The following is a 26,469-nucleotide window of genomic DNA, read 5'->3' as shown; positions in this document are numbered from 1 at the left end:
TTTAAAAAATAAGTATAGGTAAAATTAAATATTACATATTTAATAGGTATATCAATGTACAAGTATAAAATATAAGTTATCAAAAAAAAAAAAATGTATGTAAAATTAAGTTTAATATATTTAAGATACTAATTTTAAAATTAATATACAAGTATAGAAAATATATGTATTTAAAAAAAAAAAATGTATTTAAAATTAAGTATAATATGTTTAATGGATAATGATTTTTCATAAATTGTATACTAGTATACTTATCCTTACTTCTTAGTAAATAAAAGTTGAATTAAAGTTATTAATAATTTTTTCCGTTAGGTTTATTTGCTTCTACGTTAATGCCTAAATTTCTTTTAATTTTTTTTCGATTGGATACTTTTTGAATTTTTCCGAGTTTGATGGACGACCTGCTTGTATCCTTTATGATCTATAAGTAAATCCAGTTCTGTTTTTTTTGGCTAAACGGACACTGGACAGTTTGTACGGTTGATGGTGAACAAAACGGTGTGTCAGAGAAACAAGTAAATGATGTTAGCTTTGGTCATACTGACGCCCCAATAGTTTGACAGGGGTACTGTAAGGGACACACGATAACGCGAGATCGTTTTATTTTTCATATGACATATAGTTAGGGATGCCCAAACTGAATTTAATTTCGATATATTATAATCAGTTTTGTGCCGTTAAGCGTTTGCGGCCCGGGCTAGCTCCTTGCATTTAGCCGTCCGAACCGTTTTATTTTTATTTTGTATGTTTTGTTAATGTTACATCTAATATATGTATATCGTTATTATTTTTGTCATGAACCTAAGATAGTTCTTTTTTTATTAAAAGTCCTGAGTCCTGACATAAGCCTGTAGGCTTATACATTTTATACATTCTAACACAGAAATAGATACTATAAAGCCTGTTGTTTTAAAAATATTAAAATCACGAATTAATGTTAATAATGTTATGTCCAACCACTGGGACTAGAACCGATATTGACCAAAGAAAAATGGTTAATTACATTGTTGAATCGCAAATAACAAACATTTCGCATAGATTATTTCTTTATTATCTGTGGACTGTGGTTATTGGAGATCATATACTTGTGTTATCTGAATGAAACAGCTGATTAACATATTTTGATACTCCCTTCTCTGTGGGCGAGAATATTGCCGGCCGGGAGATTATTTGTTGATAAGTGATAGCGTATCTATGGTATTGAACTACAATGCTCGTTTAAACATGGTATTTTTGTTATGGTACTTCCGTGTAGTGATGGGCATAATCGAATGATTTCGATAATCGAATAATTAGTAATCGAGACATTTTCATAATCGAGAGAATCTCTCGAAAAATCACTCGAAATTAAAATCGTTTTTTCCTATGAAAACAATAATCGAATGATTAGTAATCGAGAGAATATCTGAAATTAAAATAATTTATTCGTATGATAAGAATAATTGACTATTATTACGTATTGAGAGAATCAAAAAATTATTCTTATTAATAAACATACATTGCATTATCTGTATTTATTTTTACAATCCATTAAAAATTAAAATATACTAAATCAAATATCAATTACCAGATAATAAATAATAATTCAAAACATTTCAAAATTCGGTTACTTTAAATTTCATAATGGAAATTATTCGATTACTCGATTATTTTACTCATAATCGAAATATCTCGATTCTTTTTCATAATCGAGATATCTCGATTATATATCTCGATTATGCCCATCACTACTTCCGTGACGGTCACAGTAGTCAAAACACTCGTAACTTGTAGTAGGCTACCGCAATAGTGCAATACAATTAATAGTCAATAGTAGTAGACATATAGATAGGTACACCTGCTATATTTGTACCACCTACTTATCGATAATCAATAATAATAAATAATAATACTATAATTACAATTATATTTACCGTTTGGTTTGCAGCGAACGGATAACGTAAATAACAAACACAACTGCGCAAACGACGCGATAATCTCTCTCCGATTCGATCGTTTTTAGTAGTTTTTACCCTCGTCGACGACTACAACCAAAAAACTCGCGTAATCGAGCTATGAACGACACCGCCGGTGGTCGACAGTCAAAGCTCGAGGATCTGGATATTACTAAACAGGAATTGGACAGTATCGGCGAGGCGTTGAAGAATGAACAGTTTCGCAAACTGCTGTGCGAATATGTGGACGAAATCAACGACCCGGAGAATCGAGCGCAGTATGAACGAGAGATTGAACAGTACGAACTAGAACGCGGAACCAGTGTGACGTTCGTCCGTCCTCAGCCCGGATATGTGTTGAAGACTAGCGCCAATGGCGAACGAAAGGTGTTCGTCAACTTGTGCTGTTGCGATGTTGTACAGAAACCGATCAGCCGCTCTGGCAGTGGAGGCGATCATTGGTCTCTGCCACACTGCCTGTCACCGGTGCGTCAAGATTATGACAAGGCCCACAAACCGTGCGACGTGTACGATGTGGTGTTTCATCCGGACGCACTTAAATTGACCAAGCACGGCAAGAGTTTCAAAGACATGGTAGAAGATACGGCACTTAGTATGATTGAGAAGAACAACAATGTGGTTTTGGACAAGGCTAATATCAAGTATCCGAAAATTGCATTCAAAGGTGTTGCTCGGTCATTGGTCATACGTAAGCCAATCAAGGATTTCCAACCATCTCCCGATCAACAAACTTCTGAATTACCTGGGTGTCCTTATCAGCCTCCAGTGGATCGACCGGTTCAACATCATGATCTTGGATCATTGAAACAAAAATCACTATTTACTGTTCCTAAGTACATAATAAAATATCGTAACGACATAGACATCCAAGAACATGGCTATAATATGCATTGTAAAATGAATGCGGTCATACCTAAAGAGTTAATTATTGAAATTAATTTGCCACTTTTGGATTCTTCGGCTAATGTTGAACTTGATGTGCTCCCCAAGACTTTAAAATTAATTTGTCAGAAGCCTTCAAAATATAAACTTGATATCAATTTGCCTTATAGCGTTTTGGAAGAAGAAGGTAATGCTACATTCGATCAAAGCACTAAAAAGCTTATTATACGCCTTCCGGTCTTGCGGACAGAGCCATCACTAGAATATGTAAAGCATCTTGTTAGTGAGGTTGAAACGCCAAAAGATGAAAATGGTCATGACTTTGATGTTGCAAATAGTCATTTAGACAAGATTGTGATTGATAATGAAACTAACATTGATGACCAAGATTGTAATACTAAGAATATTAATAAAGTTATAGTCACTAATGGTAATGACAATGTGAACACAAATGATCTTAAGGACAACACTGTATATAATAGTTGTAATAATAATAATATCACTGAAAATGATGAACACTATATCCTGCCAGAACACGAATTTATTTTTGAAAATAAATGTTTTCTTACGCTCAATGTAAAAAATGTTGATCCAACATCAATTGATGTGATAGTTGTTAAAGACAAAAATTTGATCTCCGGTAAATTTCATTCCATTGGTTCAGGATTTTTTCCTATATGGTATGCTTTTTGCCTAAAAATTCCATCCGAAACGAGCTTATTAAAGTCTGATGTCAATGTATTACCTTCTGATAACAATGTTATAATAAATTTTTCTATACATTTTAAACCAGACAATAATCAATATTGGTATGGCCTCAATCAAGATAACTTAATAATGCAGTGTATTAAAATGGAAACACTTAAAGAAAATTCAAAACCTTTAACCAACGGTGTTAAAATTCCCTCCAATGACAGTGATGACGATAATGATGATGATGTATTTGACGATAGTAAAGAAGATGAATCAAATACTCAAAAACAACAGAGCATCAAGAAAGATGATGACAATTATCAGTGCAAAGATAAAAGTGTTAAAGCAACCAAAGAAAAAAAGAAAAAAAAGAAAGGAAAAAAGATTCAAAAATCAAATGCTATACCAATAGCTGTTGCCAGTAGTTTACCCGAATCTAGAAAAACAATAGATTTCATACCTGGCTCGTTGCCAATTGAATTTAATAACATCAGACCAACAATTGTAAGTAATTAATCTATGAATAAATAATATTGTGGGTTTTTTTTAAATTTTTACCATTGTTTAAATAGCGTGGAATCTTAAAAAAAAGAGCTTTGTCTGAATGTAGTAATGCAGATGACGTAAATTTATCTCCTCGAATATATAGTTCATCTGTGGATAATGTGGACACTGAAAGCTCCGATGTACTGGGGTCAAGCTTAAATGATTTTAGTTCAAAAAAAACAGTTCGTTTTAATGATCATGTCATTGAAAAAAAGATTAAGTATGCAATATACAATTTTATACAATATTTATATAGTATTTCTTTTAACATGATTTTAAATTTTCAGCTTTAATATAAGCATAGCAGCACAAGCAAAAAAACATAGACAACGTCAGCAGCGTAAACGTAATATACGAGAATATAATACTCCCAGTGAAAGTGAAGCATCTGAAGCTGAAGACAGAGCATATGGGCCATTAAATGTGGTTTCAGAAAGCGAAGAGACCAGTGTATCAGAAAGTAGTGCTGGTGAAATGTCTGATGATAATAGTAATGGCCCAACAACAACTATATCATCAAAAGTCACTGTTGTAGCTGACTCTAAGAAAGATCATAAACGACGCAAGAGTAAATCAGCCAGGAAAAACGCTTCACTTGCGAAACAGGCATCAACCAATAATTTGATATTTCCTATTGAATATTGAGCAATACTGAACATCAGACCTCTTCTATTATTTAATACAATCATTGAATCATATTATGTAAAACATTTATTAAATAACTTTATGGTTAATGTTTACTAGATGTTTCTTTTGGTGCGTAGTTTTTTTTATTTTTATTATTAGAAACATATATTACAGTTTTTATTTGTAAATTATTATCGTCTTGTTTGTTTTTTAACCCATATTGGTTGATTGTGTATTTTTTAAACTGTTGCAGTCTTTTTGTATTGAAATATATGTATCTATGTTGAAACCAAAATGCTTATTAAATTTTATTTGTTTTTCGTGATATTGACTATAGTATCATGAATATTACTAACATAGGATGTACTGATTGTACTGTTATTGACAATTTGGCATCAGGCTTAACAAATAATAATTATTTTAAGTAAAATATAATAGTTTTAAAAATTTAAAATAAAAATTGAAAGAATAATTGATCAATTATTAGGATTACTAATTATATAATTATGTCTTTGGTTGTAATATAAATTTAGATAGGCTATTTATTATAGTGCTCTGTGTTTAATTGAAAAAATGAAGAGATCGGTAATTCTATAAATTATGTTTCTCAATTGTTATTATACATTCTATTATAGTATGCTGGTATTACATAAACTTGACAGAAAATTTCAAGAATATCATTTCATGTGACTAGGCCAGTAATTATATATCAAACCAAACCAACTTATCAAAATACTGAACATGATATTTTATCCAAATGAAATACAATATTTATGTAAAATCTAATTTAATATGTAGAATTTAGCTAATTTCTAAAACATGAGAAAATAATAGACAATTTATTAATAAATATCGCTTTCTGATTTATTAGATGAAAAATATAATAAGATATGAATAATAATCATTCATAAAAAAATGACATCCATGCACATAAAACTGTTAAAAATATGTCTATGCAATCAATAAACAATCAACGCATAATATGATAAATTATGTTTAAAAAAATCTTTTGCATAGTGATAGCTTCATGTAAAAAATTGATTTTTCTCTATAAATTGCATCAACATAATAGAAATTAAAATGCAATAATATACTAAATTGTTTCAATGAGTACAACTTTAATAGTTTATGCCGTTTTGATATTAATATATTGTACATAAAATAACAATCATTAACTCAGAAAAAATTTAAATTATTATTATTATTTTTATAAAAATAAATTTAATTGAAGAACATATATAATGTTTTATGTGATGTTTAAAATGTACAACATTGTTTGATTCACATATATTAAACTAATTTTGTTATAGGTAATAATTAAATAAATATAACATTTTAGTTTATGGCTAACAGACACAGCACGTATACGTGTATAAATATATCAAAAAAGTGAAATAATACATAAAATTGTATACAATGTATGTCCTTAACGAAATACACAAAGTAAACATGTTGTATAGAGTAAATTAGTAAGTCTATATTAGATATTCTATTTCATAAATAATAATTTACAAATTTTAAAATATTTAAAATATTTTTTAAAAAGGTTAATCAAACAAAGTATGTAAATAACAAAGGTAATTAATCAATAAAAACAAATTAAACAGTAATAAAAGTTATACAGCAATCAGCAGTCTTATTAATTATTTCATCAGTTAATGATTTAAAAACTTAAATATTAAACAATTGACTTTATTTTTAATTAAACATAATAATAATGATTAAGTATCACTTTTAAGTTCTGTCTTTGGCAATGTTAATCTAGGTAACAATATAAAATAAATAGTATACCAATTATTGGTAAAAATATAAAATGCACATGGTTCAAATTAAAGTATACTGATGCATTAACATAGTGTAATGATGTATTAAACAGAAAACTGAGCATAAAGGGCCATCAGTGAATTTCTAACTTTTTTTTCAACACTAAATATGTTAACACTTTCAATAACAAATAAATGGTGGTAACAGCAATAAAATTAAACCAATACTTGTTAACTGGCATGTCTAAATCTTTTAAAATATTTGAGGGCGAAGTGCTGTAACAGTAAATCTGAAATAATTTTTAGACTTTAAATATCATATAATAGAACTTTAAATAATCGAATATAACAGCAATAAACATACTTTGGGGCAATATAACCTGGGTCGATCCAAACCGTAAACACAATGCACTATTCCTTCCATGGCATGTTTCATAAAGGAAATGTCAAATAACCATCGAAAAATCTCTGGCGTGTCAGAGATTTTAATGAAAATTCCACCAAACATCATCCACGGCATGAGTAGGAAGCTGGTTAGAATTGTACTAAACTATAAACAAGTATTAAAAAAAAAAAATACATATTAAATAATGGTTATAGCCATATATGTATTATTGTATTTAAGAATACTCACTCTTAAATCATTAAACAATGTTCCCATTAACATGCCTATAGTCTGTGATAATAGTCCCACCATTAACATCATGAGTGTATACAACCCAAACCTTGGCCATTCAAGAGGCTGTCCAGTAAAATAATATAAGACCACACAGTACAAGAATGTACATAGAACCTGAAAGGTAAAAATTATTTGTTATTAGTATCAGAGGTATATTTTACAACAGTGTACATGAATCAATGTCAACATTAATGTTTAGAAAACAAACCTTATATATGATAAAAGTTAATACATAGTATGTAATGTATTTATGTTAAACATATAATGCAGTAAGTAAATAGATTAAATTTAACTAATTAAGTTCCAGAAAATATATTTATAAAATATATCTGATGTATTAGAGCAGGAGTTGCAAACCTTTTTGGTGTCAAGGGCCATCACTGTTTGGTATATTAATTTATCGTGTTATATATTAACAAAATTTTAATAATATAAAATGTAAAAAATACTAGTAAACTAATATGATTTTTGAATTCAGATAGCATCAACCAGTAGGTTTGATTTTCAATATAGAAATTCTTTACATTATTCAAGTGAAGATCGGCTAATTGGGAACCATATTTACTTTTTCGATAATTCATTAGTGAAAAAGTTAACTCCCAAACATACATGTTTTCAAACATGGATAACATTTGTTTAGCAAAATATTTTAGTTTACTAAATGTTGACTTTTGTTTCATAGAGATTTGAATTAAACTGATTCCATATTTTTATACTAATTATAAATTATAATCTTGAGCCGCAGGTAGCTGACCTCTGTGTTAAAGTATATTTAATGCTTATTTTAATTTTTTTTATATGCATTGTCTACACACTATTCATTATACATTATTATTTATTAGTTATTTTTTTTAATGTTTTATTTTTATAGAATTATTAATTTTCATTAGAATTTTTAAAACTATTACCTGAATTGGTAGATCTACTATTGTAAAACTTATATAATATGACAACAAGGAATACCACTGGTTGAAATGCTCTTTCGAAAGTATTTGAATTTCTAAGGGAACTATAACACAAATGTATTAAACATAAAATTTATAACATAGGTACTTACATATCTAGTTTATCATTTATCATTCACAGTATACATGTAATAAATTCTTAACTATTCAAGACTTACAGTTTATTATCATTGAAGAACTAGCAGTATACATAATAAACAGTAAACTGAAAAACAACAACATTAGATTGTCATGTATAAACGATGCATTAATACCAACACCAAAATATACCCAACCGTACACGGCGCTAACAATAATATGAACCAGCAATCTTGTAGTGATGAACTATAAATATAATTAAATACTATGTTATATTATATTATATAATGATTATGTAAATGGTAAAAATAAATCTAAATTTCTATTATAAATACTTTTTCTCTCAATGTCTTAACTGTACACCTATGTGATAAAATAACAAGTTGAATCAAATGGTTGTAAATATATTTTATAAGTTGTCTATCTTGACATTCATCATTGATGTTAACACCTGTCGACTGATCTGCTGAAATTAGATAAGCCTGTGTTATACAATTTCGGAATACAAAACTATCTAAAAATCTACTAGGAAATTTTAAATCAGTTTTAAACATGTTTGCTAAACAAACAATACCATAAAATTATTTGTGTACTTCATAATATCTATACCACAATATTACTTAATATTAACTTAGTTTGTGTTCTGTATAGTGACTAACATTTCAACATTAACAACTTAAAATAAAAAAAATATTTCACTTTTGACTAACCTTTAACTAAATCTTTTTGACCAGTATTCTTTAACCATTCTGAAGACTTTCCATTTTTAATATATTTTACCAATTTTTCAGCATGATCTCCATACTCTCCAAGACTTATTTCAATAACTATAAAAACCATAAATTAATTCATAATGTTTATAAAAATTGTAAAACAAAAATTAAATAAAAAATGATTAAATACTAACTATAGTCTGCTGTATTGTGATATAATGGACATCGTAAACCTTGTGCAGCTAGATAATCCAAAAGTTTTGATGTAAAACCATGATAAATACATTGGCCAGATGGAGTAAGTACATAAAGAATGTCAAAGATCTTTAATTGTGAAGCAGAAACTTGATGTATTGTAGAAATTATATTACGGCCAGTATTGGCCAACTCCCTTAATGTGCCTAATACTTGATTTGCTGATAAACTATCTAATCCGCTGAATTTAAATATAATAAATAAAATCATTGAAATATTGCAATAATATAATATGAAGTTGTCAATTTATATTTATTAAAAATGAATAAATTAAAAACTATAAAACATGGTAATAACAAAAAAATATATTACCAATAATATAGATAGAATCTCTTTACATTAGCTTACCTAGTTGGTTCATCAAAAAACATGATGCTTGGATTATGGACCAGTTCTAATGCAATAGATAATTTTCTACGTTCACCACCAGATAAATTCACTGTAGCCGTATCTTGAATTTTAAGTAGATTCAAATTTTCTAAAATTAAATCTATCTGAAATAATACATAAGTATAGCATAAGTGTTAGTTAATTAATTATGGGTAATTAAAATTTAATTTTTACCATTTTCAATTTGTTTGCATTTAATGATAAAGTTAAACATTTCAACTTTGATGCAAATTCCATAGCTTCTCTGACAGTTAATTGCACATGAAGTTGGTCTTCTTGCATAATGTAACATGATTGTTTTTTAAATGATTTCAGTTCTTGAGGTTTATTATTGATAAATATCGCTCCACTATATCCACTGGTCCTTTAATTAAAAATTAATAGATCTATTTTTACACTATCATAAAATCATGATTATACTACTTTTATAAAAACTTTAAGCTATTAAATGTTTATCATAAAATAATATATTCTAGTTTTAAAGTTTTTAATTTAAATGAATAACATACAGTTTTAGAATATGATTTAAAAACATTAATATATAATGTATTGCGTGATCTCTCTATTTGAAAGTAAAAAAAAATATGAATTTTTTTAAAGTAATTTATTTACTTATAACCAGATAGTGCATTTAATAATGATGATTTTCCAGATCCCGAACATCCAATAATTGCACATAGTTGACCCTGATAAAATGCACCACTCACACCTTTCAAAATAGTTTTCTTTTCTGTAAATAAAGTGTTATTAATTCATCTATGTTCATTTTTGTATAATGTATAAAAATTAAAAAACATACCTATTTTAAATTTATCCGTCCAATTGTTTACTTTGTATGTTAAATCTTCAAATTTTAAATCTAGTCCTTCATTTAACAACATTGAATTCAATTCCATTTCAATATTTTGTCAAAAATATATTAAATACAGGTAATAATTTCACTAAACAAGGTTTCTAGATTTCCAACATTATCTGTCAACAAAAATCATCAATATGCATCTCAAAGGTCAATTTAATAAATAAAAAAGTTAGATTAGAAAAGAGATTATTTAGCTACAGTTGTAGGTATTGTTGGTAAATCATCTACATAATTATAAATCAATGTCAAATAATATTTAAATATTGCCAGTTAAAATGTAATCATAAAACTTAGGTATACAAAATTGGTAAATGATTAAATTATTAAAATATCATAAAATCACCCATTGATTATTAATTTGATTATTTTTTTTTTAACCTTAATAAAATAACTTTAATATAATTAGGTACCTACTTGTTGTTATACACTGCACATTCTGCACATTTTTTAATTAGTGAGTGACATTATTATTACAGAAAAATAAATAAAATTAAAATAGGTAAACATTAAGATTATACTGACAATTTTTTATTCAACTTCAAAGGTGTTTCCTGGTATTCTAGTCATTACATGTACGTCATATTTGCATTCCTATGGTCTATGAATTATGACAATTAATATTCAATTAGTTTCATAAATTCTTCAAGTGTTTATTTCTATAGGTACCAATACCAATTACCAATATGATTTTTTTGATTTAAACAGACGTTTTATTGATTGTGGCAACATACTGTTGAGTTGTTGAGTGGGTATGTACTATGTACCTATATAGTATAATATGTTGTTCTTCAATAATCAATATACACTCAGTGCCAATAAACTGTGAATATTTAACTTAGTAAAAGCATTGATTATATAGTAAACTATATAGTCATTATTATATTATATTATCAATGGTAAAAGTGATAAAGCAAAAACGCGAAGACTGACACTTAAATAACTAAAGATCATTTTAAGATCGCTGAACTGAAAAAAATTATCTCGATAATTCTGCCTATAGTAACGTAGTGTTATACTATATTCTATTCAGGACTGTGTTCAAGACTTCAAGTATTAAGTGACAACTGACAAGTATGTACAATTTATAGTATTTATACTATGTACAATCTTATTTAACGTAAGTTGCAATGTTGTAACTTGTAATGTACATTATTATCTTAGACTTAAGTATAATATTAAACATTTATACAATACAATAATACAGTACAGATAATATTATCTACAACCGTGTTAAAGCACGGAGAAGAATTTTCGTTAGATAAGAAATTTGAAATGTATTACTGTATTAGGCATATATATATTTACAAAAAAAGTAACGCGGTGTCGCGGTCTAGCAGTAAAATACAAAACTTCTGTGCTATTGACTTCAAACCCGTTTTGTATTATCATCATACATTTTTAGAAGTTTTGGTTCCATAGGTAATGAAGTAAGTACCTACGAAGACTATGAACTACCCAAAAGCGTGATGAAGGTATTATTTTGGAGCAATTGTTCATTCAAAATTGTTGTTGGTACCTGGTGGGTGGTATTCCCTACACTAAAATATGGAGCTAGCCAAAATACCTAAGTATATGTATATTGTATATCATAGAAATATTCAAATAATATACTGTGTATACAAACAAATTGTGTAAATGTGTAATATTGTTGTAACTTAAGCATAAAACCCTGTAGGTACGTCGTATTTAAATAAGCTAATATTAAGTAGGTATATATATAAATACGATTAAACGAATATCTCTATAAATATATATGCACTTTTATGTAAATTAAAAATTTGAGGTGAATAATTACTATGGTGGTAAACTAAAGGGATCCCCCTCTGCATAGTCATAATTTAATTTAAATGCCTAGAAAATGCAGCAGAGCTTAAGTACCTACCTACTCTCAGTTTTTTTTTATTGAAATTATGCGTATAGGGTCATGGCTTTGGAAAAGGAACAGGTTTAGATTTTGCACAGGCAATTGCGATCATCCAACACCTGACGATCGGTAAATTTGCGAGATGAAAACATTGAAAACTATTATAGACGAGTAGACGGTACGATCGTGCACGCGAACGTCCGGACGTTCATACGACCATAGCTGCGGTTTGCTTGTCAACGTTCAGCACGAACATTTCGAAATTCCGAATGTCACGATAACGATAACCGTACGGTAAATCACCTGTTAGCTTCGACTCGTCGACACCTGTCAGGTCGACAGTCGGCCCGTTGTAACATTGATTCAATCATATTATATTGTAAATTTGTAAAGCGTGGTTTACACGAAGCTATTTCTCTAGCATTACTAGTTTTTTAGTTTAATAGCACGCTAGTTTGCTATCAAAATAGTTTACTAGTTAGACAATGATTTTTTACTAACAGATAGTGAACTAGCTTACTATAGTCGCCAGTAAGCTAACACCGAGTAAACTATACGATTAACACATGTGGCGTTCGACAAACGTGTTCATTTCATACTTGCACATCGAAATCGTCCCAATCGGTTTGTATTTTTTCGTCGGCAGTGACCGCTTCCATTTCAAATATATAAAATAATATTATATAATATAAAACCTAAATTGACTTTATACAGATAATCGAACAGATTCATTCGATTCTGGCCCGAGTGTACCATCAGACTTCCAAACGGTAGACAACTACCTACTGCATTTACGTTAAACGAAGGACAAGTTAACGGTTTAAAAGTTACTAAAGCGATTCTATTTTTTTTTAAATTTGCCAAGTTAGAGAAATAGATTTTAGGGCGCACATTTTAGGGACATAGGATTACCGCAGTGTACTAAATTTCAGAACTATGAGTGGATAGACTGCTGAGTATCGATTACATTTACACACACACGCACAAATTTCCTATTACCATTAATATAAATACCTAAATAAATACGTTTATAGACTATAGAATGCTAATATACTATTATACGTAGGTACATTAATTTATGTGATATAGGGAACCATTTGTTCCCGTATTTTGGAGAGGTGATCACATAAAAATGCCAACACAAGACGGTAAATCTGCAATCTGCATTCTGCATATAATATTCTGTGTGAAACTGTGAACACATAAATGTAATACGAGTAGGTATATCGATTGTTAGAACCATCGAATGTAATTTTGAAGTATTGATCACTGCTGTAACCTAGCTAGTACCTACTTTGCCTATACTATACGCCGGACAACATTCTATGTTGGCGCGAAGTTAATATTTTTTTTTTATATAGGCACCCAGAACCTACATCTTTTTTATCAGTGTCATCTATCAATTTATACTGACGTGAAGAAGTCATTTACATTTTATGAAAATGATATCTATTATAAGACGTATATAACAATATTGTAATAATTTATTTAAAATTTCGAAATTCTTGATTGCTATAATTAAACTTCTAAATTTTTTTTCAAAGGAATATTGCACGTTATATATGTTTCAAATAAATCACATTTTATGTTACAGTTGAAATTATCCTTGAGCGTCAAACTTTTACTACGGGACTGTTATAAAAGCGCCAAACTACTAGAATTTTAGGAGTATTATTTTTCTTTTCTGCAGAAACTATTATATAAGTTGATGTAGCTATGTAGGTACATCAACATGTTATTTACATTTTTTGAATTATAATAAATGGTATTGAAAATCGTTTGAAGATAAATCGTTAGTCACGCGATTTTGTAAAAATTTAAAATTCAGATACTCATAACATTTATATAATGACGCTTCAAGTTTTCTCAACATAAACAAAAATTTTTTTACGAATTTTCAACTACAAAATTATTTGCAAATTTCTATGTTTTTGATATATTTCGTAAAAATTTGAACTTTGAACGCTTATAAAAAAATTGTGACTAATGATTAGGTTTTTTTTTTTAATTTGGTACAATAAAAATTACTTATGAAAAACCTTGTATTAATTTTTCAAGTTTTTTTGGCCACCCTAAGTATTTAATTTTAAGAAAATTTTAAGTATTTACAGTGATTAATGTTTGAGTTACAACAATATAAAAAAATCGCTTATTTCAAATGATTGTCAGAAAAAGTGAATGACGTATTAAATATTATAATGAATACATTAAATAAATACTATAATATAAGTATTGAGTAATACAGGTTTAGAAGAATACATTTATTTAAATATCTGAGTTGATGATAAATGATAATTACTCAACATAATGACATACAATTAGAAATATTGATTGAGATTGTAATCATTAAAAAAATATTTTTATGGCCTAGATAAATGTTTAAATCAATAGCCTTTTCTGAAAAATAAAAAATTAGAATTATTTAAACTTTGTGTGGCTAATTGCCTTTTATAGAGTTGAAATAAGGCTTCTGGAATAAGTAGAATTTAAGAGGCAGTGTTTAAGATAAAAGTACTAAGGAAAATATTTAGGGTAAAGATTGACACTCACACAAGTGAATAGAAGAAACTACACAATGATAAACTTTATGTCATTTTTCAACAGCCACATATATAGTTAAGGAAGTTAAAATAAATTGATGTGGTCAAGATATGCTCGGAAGAATAATGATTTTGATAAGAAAAGTATTTAGTAAGATTCAATAAGGAAGAGACTTCTAGTAAGTTATTGCCAAAGTAGAAGGACTGACATTATTATTTTTATGTATAGTTATGCTAAAAATCAATGCTAATTTTAAAAATATTTTGTTTTGATCACACTATATACTATACTCGTACATAAATTACTTAATTAAAATAAAATAATTTTTATATTTTGCACTATATATTTTCTTGATTTGTATTTAACACAAGTTGAATAATCAATACAAACAAGAGTATGAATAATAAACAAATAATATATTACACTACAATACAATATAAGTTACAAAATAGTGCCTTAAATTTAAAATATTATTGCCATATTATATAGTCTGGTAAATATGATGTTATTACCGGAATAATAACTAAATCAACTATTTTGGTATTCATGGTCATATTGGTATTAAGTCTTGTAAAAATTCTGATTGTAATCTACTACGGTAAGGTCAATCAGTAATTACATAACAAAAGTACAGTCTATATTCTGAACAGCAAGAGAACACATCATAGTCTGATGAAAATACATTTTTTCTGTATATCCCACGCTACACCCTTTCATCGATACGGGTTCCACTTTGGCAGGATGTTACGAGATGATACACAGAATTAGTATGTTCTCTTCTTATACAGAGTATATGTATAGTTATTAATCTATTGATATTAATATTAAATGTAAAAAATATAACATAATAATATAAATATTATATATATATTTAGTTAACTAAATATTCACCAAATTTATACTATGAGTAATATTACATTTTCAGATCTCTAAATTTCATTAGAAATAATTTCTTTTGATTGGCATTTGATTCAAATAGAAGATAACTTATACTTTAAGGCAATAAAAGCACATACTTTCAATACAACATAAATACTAGTGATAAAGCTAACATTTATCCAGTACAAATTCTCACCCATATCAATTGTTTTAAGCATTACTTTTGGTGAACCAAATGGACAAAACATCTAAATAAACATAAAAATACAATACATTAGGTATTTTAATAGTAAAACAATTTAATTTGTTCTGCTCATTAATAAAATCTATACTGTATGAGCATTATTTTATTACATTTGATATTCAGAACCCATTTAATGTTTTTAAAATATGTTGTATTATTATGATAGTACCAATAATTTTTTTTTATTAGTTAGCGACTAACTGTAATGTAATTTAAAATTTTTAAATAAAATAAAATTACTAACAACTGGACAAGGCAATACAGAGCGATCGTAACCATAAACTGCATGTAGAACACCTTGCACAGAATGTTTCATAAATGATATATCATACAACCATCGATATATTTTAGGAGTATCTGATATTCTTATCATACCACCTGCATAAGTGGTCCAAAACATCAATATCAATGCAACGATAACAGTATTAATCTAGAACAAAATTTTTATTATTTTAGTATTTAATGTTAGGTATCAAATATTAACCTACATACAACAACTTACAACAAATCCTTTACAAAGAGTACTGACTAGCATTCCAATTGCTTGTGACATAAGTCCTGTTACAATAAATATCAACAAAAACATTGAAATCCTAAAAAGAATAAGAGGTTGACCAGATAACAAGTATATTAATGAACAAAACAAAAAAGTACAAAATATCTGCAAAAAAATAAAACATAAAAAATTGAAATATTTGAATTATTCAGTTTATAAGTAATACATTAGTATTAAATGTTGTGTATTATATTTACTTGTACAGGTAAATCCACAAGTGTGACAGAAATGTAATAAGAACTTAATGAATACCATCTGTTAAAATATTCTTTTCGCATCACTGATAACTCTAATGGAACTAAAGAAATCACCATAAAGCACAAAAATATTATTATTAAATTATTAACTATTTATAATAATACATATATATTAATATTTTAATTCATAATAATATTTCTATTAACTAATATAGTAGTATTACAGGTATTAATATTTAAATATTTAATGTATTTATACATATACTCTTATACGAACATTTTATAGACATGGTAAACGCTGCTATGTAAGTCATAAACATTACACAGAAAAATAGTAATACAGCATTGTCACGAACGTGCATAGCACTCTTCCCAAGTCCAATATACACAATTCCAAACATGCTCCCCAGCAAGAAGTGAACAAAAAGTCTTACTTTCACTAGAAACTTTAAAAATAAAAATATACACATATTTTATATATTTATCTACTAGTTAGTTATCAATCACTAACATGATCTCTGAAAGTAGTTAATAAAGTTCTATGCATAAGTATACAAAGCTCAGGAAAATAATTTGAAGAATATTCTCGACTATAAATTACAGGTACACAGTCAACATTTTGGTCTGAAATAAATTAAATAATGAATAATATTATGTTATTTAATTTATATGAAGTCTGTTAAAGATGTTATGATATTAGTTAAACATTTCTTACTAATTATGTGTCCATCAATCTTGTTTTGTTCTCCAGCTAGTTCAATCATCGTATTAATGGGTATTCCATATTCACCCAAACTCAATTCAATCACTGAATAAATAATTCAATAAGTTTAAATATATTTTTGTTTCTCTCTTTCTTTATATACATATATTGGAGGCATTATCACCAACCATAATCAGCAGGGTTGTGATATGGAGGACATTGAAATCCATGTTGCGAAAAATAATCAATTATTTGTGATGATTTTCCATTATACATGCATTGCCCTGATGGTGTAAGTACATAAACCGTATCAAAATTTTCCAAATGAGAAGCTGAAGCTTGATGTATAGTGCATATTATGGTTTTACCAGAGTCAGCCAATTTTCTCATAATCTTAACAACATTATTTGCAGACACTATATCCAGACCTCTGGTCAATAAAAACAATTTCAATATTTAAACAAACAAAAGGTTATAATTTATCATCACTTATTTACTAATATAAGTATATTACGTTGTAGGCTCATCAAAAAACATCACTTTTGGGCTGCGAACTAATTCTAGAGCAATGGTCAGTCTCCTACGCTCGCCACCAGATAAATTATAAACTAATGAGTGTCGATTATCATGTAAAAGTAAATTATGAAGTAAATTGTCTATCTAAAAAAAAAAAAAAAATATTGATTAAGGCACATTTTTCAATGATGCACTCCATTTAACTTAAAGTATATTGACTACATATGTTTCAACAATTATTGGAAACTCACTGAGATTCTTTTTTGAACATCTAATTTTGAAATTGAATGTTTAAGCTTCATGGCAATTTCCATGGATTCTTGAACAGTCAAATATAATTGCAAACTATCCTCTTGCATGATGTAGCTCGAAACATTCCTAAATGACGACAAATCTCGCTGTACTCCATTTAAAGTTACAACTCCTTGGTAACCACTTGACCTATGCAATTTAAAATATAAAACATTATGAAACAAAATATGTTTCATGTAAAATAATAAAATTATTGATTTTAACATAAAAATATAATTTATATTTTTTTTTTGTACTCTTATTAATTGTGTTTTAAATATAAACATTCTTTATAAAATACTCACATGTAACCAGATAAAATATTCATAAGAGTTGATTTTCCAGATCCAGAACATCCAATTATAGCCCCTACTTGATTCCTACGGAATGAGCCACTGACCTTGTTTAAAACAATTTTTTTTTCTGAAACATCAGATGATAACTATAATAGTATGATGATTGATTTTTTGGCCTAAGTCAGTATGGTATTAGCAAATACTAAGTTAGAACTATGGGCAGCCCAAATGGTTGACTATTTACAGACGACTTGAAAGTTTCTTTTTGAAACTCTCTTTGTTAGAATTTTTTATTATACATATTTTAGTAAATAGTAATCCCCTAATAATTTGTGGTAACCACTTTTAACATTAGGTAGTCGTATGCATTTTTATAACTTTTTAAAGGAAAAATATATTCTCAGTAAATCTTTATTAAAAAAGTTTGGTCACAACTATAATATAATCTAACTATTTTTTAAATCCCTGGTGTTCACAATATTTAGTGTTAGATAATATGAATTTACCTGGCCTTAGCGTCTTTGTCACCAGAGGGTCCCAAACGTTGACCGTTAGGGATACTTCTGTAAATTCCACATCTATACCTTCCATCTCCGCGTGAATGGTTGGTTTAACTATGGCTACTTAGTACATACACCATAAAACGGGGCAGTTCGAAGACATAGGCTGGTCAAATAAACGGCAGTGGTGGGGGGTACTGGAAAATACAAAATGTTAATAATTAACTATTAAGTGCGGTTTTATTGTTTTACAAAACGTCACAAATAATTCACTGTATTAAGGATAAACGAGTGAAACTTACCCCACCATTATTAATTTATTATGACCTGCTTTCGGCCTTGATGGAACGTTACACCGATATGAGTTCAGGATACTGGTGCACATTATTATTGATTATTGTTTATTAAAATCCTGTTGACGCGTGATAAATGACATTATTGTCAATAATGTCAACATGTCATGGTCATTGTTATTAGTGTAATTACTCATCATGGTATTATTACTATTGTTATAATATTATTGTACCTAAAATTAAATATATTTATATTTTGTTGTTAATTTGTTATCGTTGACCAATTATTCTATCCACATGCAACAGACGAACACACCGTGATATCATAGCAGCTGTTTGACAACACTTTAGTGACAACCGAATACCGATATGAACACTTAGCAGTTAGCACGACCTAACTGTATTTATATATTAAACATAAATCATAATACATTATGTTTTAATGAGCAGTCTTCACGACTTTATTATACATGTCTATTCTGATTAGTGATTTCTGATAACAAGTCACCGATTACAAATAGGTAGTATAAATCGCAAGGTTTTCAAAATAATAGCGATTTCAAATTTGGCACTTGACACTTTTCCTGAAAAAGGATCGCCACCCCAGTTGTAGAAAATACATATTATATATGGATCGCGAAAAAATGGCCACGGAAAAAAAAAACCCCAAAAAATACCCACGGAAATAAACCCAAACTAAAACACACACCCCGGAAAAAAAGCCCAAAAAAATAAATTATACATAATACATTTACATTTATTTATAGATACATATTTTAAATAATATACACAGTAGTAAAATATAATACTTAATTAAATTATACATATTACATACTTTTTAGCAATGGTGGGCATTAACTTATTAAAAAGTTAATTTTTTAACTTGACTAGTTAGTTATTTTTGTTTAATCAAACTTATTAATACAATTTAACTTATTTAGTTAAATTTTATATTGTTTTACTTAACTTTTTATAGTTAATTATCATTATTATACAGTTAAGTTAATTTTAATTTTTTTATGTACCTATAGATATAGCCTACAAGTTATTATTGAATTTTATCATGATTGTATAGACTACTTATCGAAAATTATTTTTTTAAATTAACAATTTATTATTATTATATTATTTAATTATTATGACTATGATCTCTCATATTATAATTATTAGGGTAGGTATTATTATGTTACCACAAACGAGAATATTTTTTATTTTTAATAGTTTGTTCCTATGTTCTATTAAATAATTATATGATAAAATTATTTAAAAAATATTATTATTTATTATTAAAAATATATTATATGATTGTAAATCCATTGTATAATCAACAATCAACCACAGTTTATAAAATATTTCATAATATAAGATTACAATGATATATAGCACTTTAATTTTCTTGGGTTTTTTCCGGGGTGTATTTTTTAGTTTGGGTTTTTTTTCCGTGGCCATTTTTTCCGCCTCCCCATCTATATATAGCACATAGGTACTGTATAAAGAATATAATTTTAGTGTGTGTTGAATGATATAAATTATAAATGATATAATAAACATTATATCTAGTAGGAAGCTACCGCCTACCAAACATTTAATAATATCATCAATCTTACATCGGTCATTAATTAAGACGATTGTCGATTATTAATGCATGCAGTGCTGGATCTAGCATAACTTTAATATTTCAATAATATTTCAATATTTAAGTAAAATAGTGTATAAATACAAACCTTGAAAATTATGTTGCATGACTATTATTGTAGATACATACTACAATAAAATTTTTTTAACACAGATAGGTATCCAAAATAATTTTACGAAATTCTATAACAATTTGAATATTTTTGGCACACCACTTAATGGAATTTTAATTAACATTTTACAATTTAAAAATTAAAATGTCGACATTATAAACTACATAAATAACTTATATTATTTGTTGCATTTCGAAGAAAAATTCGCAGTATTGATAATTAAGTTTTAGCATGTTTCGTCTGGTTATCGTAATTCGTAGTCTGTAAATCATGAATCGCGGAAAAAAAGTCCCGAAGTAAAAGGTCCCACCTTTAATAATATAGATTTAATTTTAGGTGTTAAATTTTATTTGTGTAACGATAGACAGTCGATCATATACTGATAATCGTTTCGACTTTCTATATAAATGATATTATAATAATAATAAATATAATTATAATCGATATACCTAATGATACATACAATAGTCAATAATACATAAATATAAATTATTATAATATTACAATTTACAAAATAATATTTTAATCACGCCTCTTTCTAATTTTAATAGGACTTGCGGCTGTTAAAAATCTAACACACTGATTTTGCCTGCTTGTATTTGTATTTTTTATACAAAAATTTTGTAGACGTGTTTCTACGATCCGAGTTAGTCTTAGTTTTCTAATAGCTCTTGAATCTCCTACATTTGAATTTTTCAATAAACTTTTTCCCTGGACTTTTTTTACTGGAACTTTTTTTCTGTTTACCGTATATCATAGGCATGCTATTAGCAAATAGCAATACTACAAAATAGGTATTCCGAAAAATAGGAACTATTTATGATAAAATAAAAACTATACGAAATGGAAATATGAAACGCACTGTATGTAACACGACTATTATAGGTGATCGAACACTGATATTATTTCTATAATTCGATATTAATCGAATAACATGTTATGCATTGTCGATTAAGTTGGGCTTGGCTCATAATAATAATTGGTGTTTTAATGTGTAAAAATAATGAATTACAACATTTCGAAAACGTTGAATAAAATATTCTATACTCAACCGTGTTGCTAAAAATACATATGCTCAATCGTTTTTTGATCAATTGTACTTTACTGAGTTTAGTGAGTTTACTGAATTACTGTTGATAATAAAAGCGTGTTTTGGTTGACTTTCTGGTGTGGGTATGTATAATTTTCATGAAAAAAAAAGTAGAAAAGTGGGTACCTTTTTGCTGTACATTAGTTATCGAGTGGGTTACTATTATCATTAACTATGGAATAATTGAGGGGAAATAATTATTTTATAGGTAAATAGCAAAATAAATATCGTATTAAATTATTCTAAAATGTGAAAATTGTTAAATTTTAAATTAATTTAATAACTTATTAGTAATAACAAATAGTTATAAAATGTGTATGGATGATAAGTGTATGAGCGTTCTTCCTGGACTTATAAGACATGGCACGTTTTTATAATCCCAAATAAAGGTTTTTCAATTTTTTAAGCACTTATCAGTGGCACAGTGGCAAATAATATAATATATATTTTATGATAATTGATAAATAATTTTACTTTAACAATGTCTGTAGTACCCATTGGATATAACTTTGGTCTTTACGTTTTTACATTACATTTTTCTATCTTTCTTCATTAAAAAAATCACGAAAACGCTATTGGGTATAACACTAAACACTATAACGTATAAAATATGTATACCTATTATTTTAGTTTTCGAATGTATATACATTCTATATAGTATACATTCACATAATCTAGATTCAATTTATTTTAGATTTAGTAATGTTTAGAAAGGAAAAATGTACCATTGCCCTCTGATGCCTATAACTATACAATTATTACTCAATTAATGAATTATTAATTATAATATAAAATATTAATATGTTGTAATTATACGGCTAATTGCTATAAAATTAATTTCTGCATTATCTATGAATTATTACAATCAAGCATGCATCTAGTTTCTAAACAGTAATACGTTGGTGTTAGACGTTAGTAACGAGTAAGTTATAAATTATGTTCTTATCTCAGGTTAAAACCAATGATAAACTTTAAATGTTTTTGAATATTGCTCTAGATGCTTGTGATCCAATAATAATGGTTCATAATATTATGTTAATTGTTATTTCTTTCAATAAATACCTATAATAGTACTTTATTCAGTCGTTTGTTTTCCCATTAGTTTTTATTTATCTTTAATTACAGATTTTAGTATTTACCATCTATATAGTTTATAAGTACCCATTGTCTATATTATATTCATATAATAAAAGAACAGTAGCCAGTAGGTATGTACCTCGTTACTTTTATCTATTAGGTATTCATTTATTTTATCAGCTATACTAAATATTGTTCAAGGCTTTGATCCATTTGTTTATTTTCTAAAGAATGTTTTTTATTCATCAATAAATAATTTCCTGTTTTAATTTGTTTGTTTAAATATATTATCATGCATCGCGTTATAAGCGTATTTGCAAATATAATTATTGTTTTTATTTCGTATTTTTGAGTACCATATAAATTAGTTGTTAAGAAATTAATGACTTGCAAGAGAGATTTAAAAGAAGAGACAGCGAAAATATAGTTTGTTAAACTAGTACTCGTATGGAGCTACTGGGTAAACTGCTTATGAAAAACAATATGAAAAATCTATAATATGTAACTAGATATACCATAGCATCGGTGGAAAGGGACGGATTGAGAGGAATTGGTAAAATAGCCTCTCAATACCCTAATATAATTATTAAATATAATGATATGTTTGATGTTTTTAATACACTCGCATATTACATTAAACTAAATTCGTATTTATTTTAGTTTAATCGTATAAGACTAAAGTTCTACGAATAAATTAAATTGTTATTAAATTATCACTTTTTTAAATTTAATTTTTAACTGGTAGGTATAGTGGTAAGTGACCGCACTACTCTAGTAGTTTAAACTCGACTTTCAAGTAACATTCTTTGAATCGTCTAAGATCATCGTTTTAGCAGATGGCAAATTATGATATAACATATTGAAATTAGATACTTCCACAACATTTTTTTTTATATATTTTAACTACAAAATAATTTGCAAATATTCATGATTTTGATGAATTTTTGTTGATATTTGAATTTGAACTTAAAACACTAATAAAAAAAATGTACCTATAATTGTAACCTATAATATATATTTTACCTATAATTATGTATTCCTATAATTTTTGAACCACTATAAGACTAACTTATTTACTTATGAGGAACTTAATTAATTTTCAATGCAAGTTTCCTCACCACCTTAGCACATTATGAAAATCGATATTATAAGTATATCAATTTAAATGTTGCATGAGGTATTGCATATGGCGCGTTTTTTTTAATGTGGTTTCCCCGAGTATAAATTTTAGGCCTAATCCACACAAAGGATAATAGTGAACTTTCGGGAAACTATAGTAGGTGAAATTGTCACGATTTATCATGTTATGCATATTTTAAGCTAAAATGATAATGTTTCAAATAAATTTTTGATTTAATGAAATAGTATCTCGTATGTGACCGAAAATCTCCCATTACCCCCATTAGCAGTACTGAATTCAAGATGTTATATAATATCAATGGTTATCTAATAAACGGTAATCATTTTTGTCCAATTTGATTAAATATTAAAAATTTATAAAAACGTACTCTACAATTAAAAAATAGACATCAACATTGTTACATAATTTCGTTCACATTGATATATTCTTGTCTACTGAATTCAATACTGGTATAAATGTACACATATAGCTAAAATAAATATAATTAATACGTATAAATTAATATTATGAGACTAGTTTTTTTTTTTATATATATATATATATAAAGCGTTTTTTGAGAATTTACAATCTGTAGGTACATTATATATATAATAAGTAAATATGATATGGTACAATAGAATAATATAAAAATGGCTTTGAGCAAGGAAGGAAGGAGCAGGAAGGATTGCAGTCGAGTCACCTTTTACAATGAATTAAAATTTTTATATTATTCTACTTTTTATTTTATATTTTAATAGTATAGTTATAGTACTATTAAAAGGGGTATAGTATTTTAACTTAAATAAGTTTATTAAAATTATTTCTAATACTAGTATACTACACTACACAAATCTCGTAAATTAAACTTACCTGTATATTATCAACTATGTATTAACAATTCTGTAATAGAAAAATAGGTAACATATTTTTCACTTACCATTAATAATCCATATTGTACATCTAAAATCTTGTTTGTCTTTCTTGAATATTATTATACCAATAATAAAAATAAAATAAAACAAATCAAATGATTCTATAGGTACCTAGAATGATGTGGATAATATTAGAAAACGTAGATACCAATATGTTGGTTACTCATTTGATCACGACGCATTATTGAAAAATTATGTACTAAAATTAAAATTGTAAATTAGTATAAAAACATTTAAAATTAAAGATAAATTTTGTAAAATAGAGCTTCTTAAAAAAAACTGTTTCATTCTAATGAACTTAGAATGAAAACAATCAATAGATAAATTATTTATGTATAAAAATAAAATAAACCATGAAATTGTATTCAAATTACTTTACTGACTAACGAAAAAATTATAAAAATAATAGATTTAAATATTATTATAATAATATAATATATGTTATTCTAATTATTAGCCAGCACAGTATTATGATTTAACTAATCAATACTTTCTAGCCAAAATACTCGTGTAATATTATATATGACTATTGTCCGAATACCTATAAAAACAGAAAAAATTTTATTATTGTGTTATGTAGGTGCAATAAGTACTACAGGTATTATGTGTATTGAACTTATTTACTTAATAAGTATTATGTAAAAAAAATATCATAATCTAAAAAAATGTAAATACATCATAAGCTCTATCAAACATAATGGATTTAAATTTATTTATAGAAGCAAGATCATCAATCATTAAAATTTATTAGCCTTAATGGTCCACCTCTAGCTTACTTGAGTAGACAAAATAGTGAGACAGAGGTTCACTTCAAGTTGACAACTGACGTCAACTATAAACCCAGTCAGCACCATGGTAGAAGTACTTAGTTACGTAGCCAGAATATTTCTACTAGGGGGGGGGCAATAAGTTTTGGCTTTTTTATCATTTTCCATAACTTTTCCTAATGAAATATTTGTAGGGAGCTTTTTCTTCACACTCATCATTAGGCGTATGCCATATAAAGAATCTTATTAATTTATAATTTACCTTTGGTTGGTAGTTGATAAAAAAAAAAAAAAAATGTTTTCTCAACAAGTGTACCTATTACAGTATAACAAAAAATAGAGTGCCTGATTAAAAAAAAAAAAATCCAAAACCCAAATTACCTACACTACATTTTTCATACTATGAAAAATAAATCTAGGTACCTACATATTTAGAATATAAGTTGATTA

At 27.1% G+C, this 26,469-nt stretch overlaps 2 protein-coding genes and 1 long non-coding RNA gene across 3 annotated transcripts; 1 reads left to right on the top strand and 2 right to left on the bottom strand.

Moving 5' to 3' along the window:
• The first annotated feature begins 1,714 nt into the window (after positions 1-1,714).
• LOC114132416 (protein kintoun) lies at positions 1,715-4,998 on the top strand. Its single transcript, XM_027997872.2, has 3 exons — positions 1,715-4,034; positions 4,103-4,296; positions 4,364-4,998. The coding sequence occupies exons 1-3, from the start codon at positions 2,055-2,057 to the stop codon at positions 4,719-4,721; spliced, it is 2,532 nt and encodes an 843-aa protein (XP_027853673.2). The 5' UTR covers positions 1,715-2,054; the 3' UTR covers positions 4,722-4,998.
• Positions 4,999-6,093: 1,095 nt separating this feature from the next.
• Positions 6,094-19,125, bottom strand: LOC114132428 (ATP-binding cassette sub-family G member 1-like). Its single transcript, XM_027997884.2, is given in 24 exon segments — positions 6,094-6,756; positions 6,831-7,016; positions 7,101-7,259; positions 8,054-8,154; positions 8,269-8,434; positions 8,524-8,654; positions 8,899-9,015; positions 9,096-9,337; positions 9,505-9,650; positions 9,721-9,910; positions 10,159-10,276; positions 10,346-10,454; positions 15,785-15,937; positions 16,178-16,363; positions 16,436-16,594; positions 16,687-16,787; positions 16,964-17,132; positions 17,198-17,310; positions 17,402-17,494; positions 17,578-17,819; positions 17,904-18,049; positions 18,157-18,346; positions 18,502-18,619; positions 18,999-19,125. Coding segments are annotated over 24 exon segments (3,618 nt in total). The 3' UTR covers positions 6,094-6,600.
• A 6,127-nt stretch (positions 19,126-25,252) lies between these two features.
• Positions 25,253-26,372, bottom strand: LOC126549305 (uncharacterized). The gene is made up of 3 exons (XR_007603450.1): positions 26,029-26,372; positions 25,364-25,451; positions 25,253-25,300 (listed from the first exon to the last, which is right to left on the bottom strand). It is a non-coding gene; the product is annotated as an uncharacterized LOC126549305 (long non-coding RNA).
• Positions 26,373-26,469: the final 97 nt, after the last annotated feature.

Source organism: Aphis gossypii, chromosome 1 (genome assembly GCF_020184175.1).
Source record: "Aphis gossypii isolate Hap1 chromosome 1, ASM2018417v2, whole genome shotgun sequence".
NCBI lineage: Eukaryota > Metazoa > Arthropoda > Insecta > Hemiptera > Aphididae > Aphis > Aphis gossypii.
The sequence above is the reverse complement of the archived record's forward strand: the minus strand, read 5'-3'. Positions and strand labels throughout refer to the sequence as shown.

Bases quoted from the DNA above. Each gene is read 5' to 3' on its own strand.
- LOC114132416 (XM_027997872.2), top strand. From the start codon at position 2,055: ATGAACGACACCGCCGGTGGTCGACAGTCAAAGCTCGAGGATCTGGAT. The intron at 4,035-4,102 runs GTAAGTAATTAA...TTGTTTAAATAG, and splicing joins ATAACATCAGACCAACAATT to CGTGGAATCTTAAAAAAAAG. The intron at 4,297-4,363 runs GTATGCAATATA...TTAAATTTTCAG, and splicing joins GTCATTGAAAAAAAGATTAA to CTTTAATATAAGCATAGCAG.